The sequence below is a fragment of the Portunus trituberculatus genome, chromosome 47 (assembly GCF_017591435.1).
Source record: "Portunus trituberculatus isolate SZX2019 chromosome 47, ASM1759143v1, whole genome shotgun sequence".
Lineage (NCBI taxonomy): Eukaryota > Metazoa > Arthropoda > Malacostraca > Decapoda > Portunidae > Portunus > Portunus trituberculatus.
This window is the reverse complement of record NC_059301.1, coordinates 8638049-8643048: the sequence shown is the minus strand read 5'-3', so window position 1 is coordinate 8643048 and position 5000 is coordinate 8638049. Positions and strand designations below refer to the sequence as shown.

Here is a 5000-nt window from a genome sequence, read left to right as displayed (position 1 = left end):
TCAATATTATTACTATTATATTTCAACCGCCATTTTTTTCTTGTCTCGCCAGTGTTAGTAGACACTGAATGTTTCCCTTTTCATTTCCATCTTCTCATATTCACGATTATTGATTTGCATTCATTATCATTAGTAATTTCTTGGATTACATAGCCAGAGCAGCCTTTCTTACTGTGTAGTTAAGGGTACAATGGCTGAGACATAGTTTCCTGACAGATTATGATAATGAAATCAGTGGAAAGTACTACTTGATGGTTTACACATTTTGTTCAACAAATTTGTCATGTGTATTGTGAAAAGTCACTCTGGGACAACGCCAAATTGTTCTATCTTTGAATGTATATCTAAGCATGGAGTCTGTGTGTACTAACTCTCTCATGGGAGGTTGTTGCGAGGGTACACGAGCACAGGGCAGCAGCTGACTGTCTCTCAAAAGGGCATCTGGGAGACATACTCAGACGACTGTACCATATCAAGTCCAGATAACAGAGATTCGTAACGTAGTAATAAACTTTCGCAAGAGTAATAAAATATGTGGCATTTTCTTGTCTTACTTTCAATAACCCTGATAACAGGCAAAGTAAGAAAAAATCGAGAAGCGTTGCGTTGTCTTTCACACTGCGGCAGAGGCTCTCAGGAGCTCAGTGTGGACGAAGGAGGAAGGTGTGAGTTGAGAGAGATACTGATGGCTTGGTATGCTTTATTGCTTGTAAAGATTAGAGCAGATTAGCATTCTACTGAATTATTACAGAATATTATGGAGTGTGTGTGTGTGTGTGTGTGTGTGTGTGTGTGTGTGTGTGTGTGTGTGTGTGTGTGTGTGTGTGTGATTCACCTATGGTCGTTATCCTACGGAAAGAGCTCGGAGCTCATACTAACCAATCTGTGGGTAGGACTGAGACCACTCACACACCACACACCGAGACAACGAGGCCACAACTCCTGAGGTTACATCCCATATCTGCCTGCTACTAAGTGAACGGGGGCTACACATTAAAAGACTTGCCAATGTGCCTCGCTGCACCCGGGACTCGAACCTTCTCAGTTATAAGCCGACCATGCTCATATCAACAGTGTGTGTGTGTGTGTGTGTGTGTGTGTGTGTGTGTGTGTGTGTGTGTGTGTGTGTGCGTGTGTGCGTGTACTCTATTAGTAAGCCCACCGCTTTAATTACGTGATTCTGTCCACTTCACTGCAGAAAAAAATTGTCTTTCATATATTTAGAAGTTAATCATCATCATCGTCGTCGTCGTCGTCTTCTTAGTCGGCGTCATCGCTATCGTCGTCGTTGTCTTCATCATCGTCGTCATCATCATCAACAGGAACAACAGCAACAACAACGAGGAGTCACCAACAAATTATGGAGATCATCAAGAGGGATTTTACTGAGTGGCTCTCACCGGCCCTGCCCCAAACCAGTTCGATCTGCGAAGGATGGTTCAGGCAGCAGTTTCGCAGCTTCCTCCGTCTGGGCCATCCTGAGGTGAGACTGCGAATTCTTGGCCTCTCCACACTCTCCTTTGTCCCAGCATGAGGCACAGCACACAGAGCGTTATGCCGCTAACCAAGTATGCACGGCAACCACACTCCGTACTGGGATGCTGGCCACGTTGCGCTCCTCCGATGATCCCAGCACGTGGTGTCTGCTCCCCTGTCGACTCTCGCTTTCACGGTTAAATGGGTTCAGGAAGTGGAGGCGATGAGCACAGGACCGGAGAGGTGGTTGTCATGTCTGAATTACTGCCGCTGTCGTGGTGGCCATGCTCGTGGCCAGATACAGCTTCCAGCCCTGCCATGATGCCAAAGCCGACCAGGAGTGCCAAAAACTTTAAAAAACCATTCATGGGCTTGGTCCGCTCCCGTTCAAGCACCTCGCAGAAAGTCACATAGAGAATGGCCCCGCCAGACACCGCCTGCAGCAAGGTGGTTGACAATATGCCCGCCACACTTTCTTGGTCCGAGAAGCCCGCCACTAGAGCCCCGATGAGGCCCCCCAACGGCGAGGCGAAGGCGAAGATACTAACAGATATAAGGAAAGGGCAGAGCTTCATGCCAGCCTGCAGAAGTTCCATGGACATGCTGAAGGCAAGGATTACTTTGTGACAGCACAGTGCTGCAAACAGTGTCCAGATGTCCCGAATGCTCTCTTCCAGACCAATGGCGAGGCCTTCCATCACACCATGGAAGGAGAGTGCCGTCACCACCATCAGCGTACCTACCAGTGACAGCCCTGGATTGACCTGATCTTGGCGGTGATGGATGTGCACCGAGCTCGAAGCCTCGCCATTTTTTTCGGAATCAGGCGTTGCTTCCTCTTCCTCGAAGGAGCCATTGAGGTAGCCCTTCACTTCCTTGATCACCGTCACCCCAAGCACGCTGGACGTGCTGTGGCGTAACTCAGACACTCTGTTCGACCTTCTCCTCGCTCTCGCCTCCTTCTGTGCTTCCTCCACGGTTGCAGGTCCCTCGTGGGTCTCCTGGGAAAATAAAAACCACTTCACTGAATTCTAAATCAGCCATATTCTGAGTAAGTTATACAAACTGATTCTGCCTCCTACTTCACAATATTTCGTAGTTTAAAAGGACTGTTCTAAGAGCATGACTTAGTAGATTATACTACGGGCATTTTCTCCCGGCTGCGGTGACTAACGTAACACATGAGTGTTCCTGAAGTGTTTAAGGTATATTGTGACTTACTAAAAAGGAAATGATGAGGATGATGAAGAAACACAAGAAGTATGAGATGAGTGGAGGTGAAAACATATATGAGTCAGAAACTGAAAGATTACAGTAATATCGTGTCCCTAACACTTGCGTACTGTACTTTGAATGAAGAAATAAGAACTAAACAAATTAAGAAAAACTAAAGAATACGAGAAAAAGAGAGATAAAGAACAGAGGCTTGAGGTGGAGACTGCTAGTGTAGTACAAGTATTGTGTCCATGTCACATACCTGGGGATCGTGGTCTCCTTTTTGGTGGGCCACCCAGCCATGGATCACCTCCTCCATCAAGTAGACGAGGAAGAACCCAGAGCACACGGCCACTTCCGCCACCGGGTAAGAGGTGTGCTGTATGAGTTCCTCCTCCATAGCGAACCGGAAATTCTCCTGCGTCTCCGGAAGAAGGTGAAGGAACACGATGGAAAGAAGAACTCCCGCGCCGAAACACAGACTGATAGAGAGAGCCACCTAGCGGAGGGAAAAGAGGAACATAACGAGGAGGGAAAGATTTTTGGAAAGAATCTAAAGAAGAAGAAATGAGAAGAACAAGAAGGAAGTTCAACCGATGAAAAGATGGAGAAAATGGGATGAAAGATATTTTCAGAGCATGTAATAAATTAATATTTAATGAGAGAGAGAGAGAGAGAGAGAGAGAGAGAGAGAGAGAAAGGAGGGGGGTATATGTGGGCATCAGAAACAAAGAGAAAGAAAAAGCATTCACACTCGGTACAACAGCAGCTCACCTGGTTAAGCCTTTTTGTCAGCATCCTGTACACGTAGAGAGGCAGGAGTCCCATGGCCATGGTGAGCACCAGCATCAGCACCAGCACCACCGCCTTCGTGGCCACTAAGCTCAGCATCGCGGCGGATCTGGAGACACGAGGAGATAGAGGTGAGGTGGTGGTGGTGTTGGAGGAAGGAGTGGTGCAATGGATAGAGTCGCGTAGTCACACTGGCCTTGTGGTGTAAGTGGTGGTGATAGTGAAGGGCTTGCTGGTGGTGTGGTAGCAGTCAAGGTGAGAGTGTTTGCTAAATCATATACTCCATTGATATTCCTAGTATTGGAGATTGTAAAAGAGGATAATATTGAATACATCTTAAGTTGAGTACGAATTATACTCGATCACTCGGCCCGCCACGCGCTTCCACCGTCCCCCACCATCAACACCAGACCGAAAATGAAACAGTCTACGTCTCGTTTCTGTTTGGACATAGTAATGCAAGGCCTGATGGACTGTGACGACTTGGACAGTATCACCCTGCTGTACGAGATCTTGCGTCTGCTATCATCAAGCGACAACAACACACCCGCACACAGAGGAAAATTTAATCATTCTTCAAGCCCGAACTGGCTTCCAGGAAAGCCCAACCCTCAACTAGTAAGTGTGAGTGCGGCAGCGGTGCAGGAATCTTCAGCGGTACAACCTATATATAACATATCCTTCCATATAGGCTATCTCTGATATCTCCCTCTGTGCTGTGGTTAGCAGACCAGTGATACAGGGTGATGGGTGGTGTTTAATGTTTGAAAACTATCATGGTTAAGTTGTAAAATGTTTGATATCTAAAAATACAATTGTCAAACTTTACTTGTAGTTCGATTGAAGGTTGAAATTTACGCGTTTATTTCGTGAATTTCGAAAATTAATGCTGAAGTACAAATTGATGCAGAAATTAAAAGTGCATCATAAAAAAATTAAGAAAGTTTATTTAGTTTGATGTTTGAAAATAAATAAACTCAATGAAAAAACTGAGTCTGCCATTTGAAAAAAAAAATGTATGTTTTAGCATAAAGTGCATGCCTATATACATGAAGAATAAACTGGATATCTACATTATACAATAATGAAAAGTGTACACTTCGACAACTACCTACAACAAGTAAGTACTGTTTTTATTGGTTTATTTTGCCTTTATTCAGTGGTAAGAGGGAGGCAGGCATGGCAAACAAGATGTGAAATTGGATGAGTCTTAAGGGATCGAGTCTCTGTTAGGCCGACTTATTACGTGCTTTCATTTCTAGGATTCATCTTAGCTTCTCTTTAGTTTCGGGAAGATCCATGGCCTTCATCATGAATTTGCTCATATCACTTTTACCCTCATTTCCTTTTCCTTCTGTTCTTATCCTCCTCCTCCTCCTCCTCCTCCTCCTCCTCCTCCTCCTCATCCTCCTCCTCCTCCTCTTCCTCCTCCTCCTTCCTCCTCCTCCTCCTCCTCCTCCTCCTCCTCCTCCTCCTCCTTCCTCCTCCTCCTCCTCCTCCTCCTCCTCCTCCTCCTC

General features: G+C 45.9%; 1 protein-coding gene across 1 annotated transcript in view; it reads right to left on the bottom strand.

The window, feature by feature from the left end:
• Nucleotides 1-686: 686 nt before the first annotated feature.
• The window catches only part of LOC123520439 (zinc transporter ZIP1-like), a 7533-nt gene continuing 3219 nt past the window's right edge, over nucleotides 687-5000 (bottom strand). The window contains exons 2-4 of the mRNA XM_045282644.1: nucleotides 3466-3592; nucleotides 2954-3190; nucleotides 687-2477 (exon numbers count right to left, since the gene is read on the bottom strand). Of these exons, the coding sequence (XP_045138579.1) occupies nucleotides 1674-2477; nucleotides 2954-3190; nucleotides 3466-3582 (1158 nt within the window). The 5' untranslated portion in view covers nucleotides 3583-3592 and the 3' untranslated portion in view covers nucleotides 687-1673. The remainder of the gene's footprint in view (nucleotides 2478-2953; nucleotides 3191-3465; nucleotides 3593-5000) is intronic.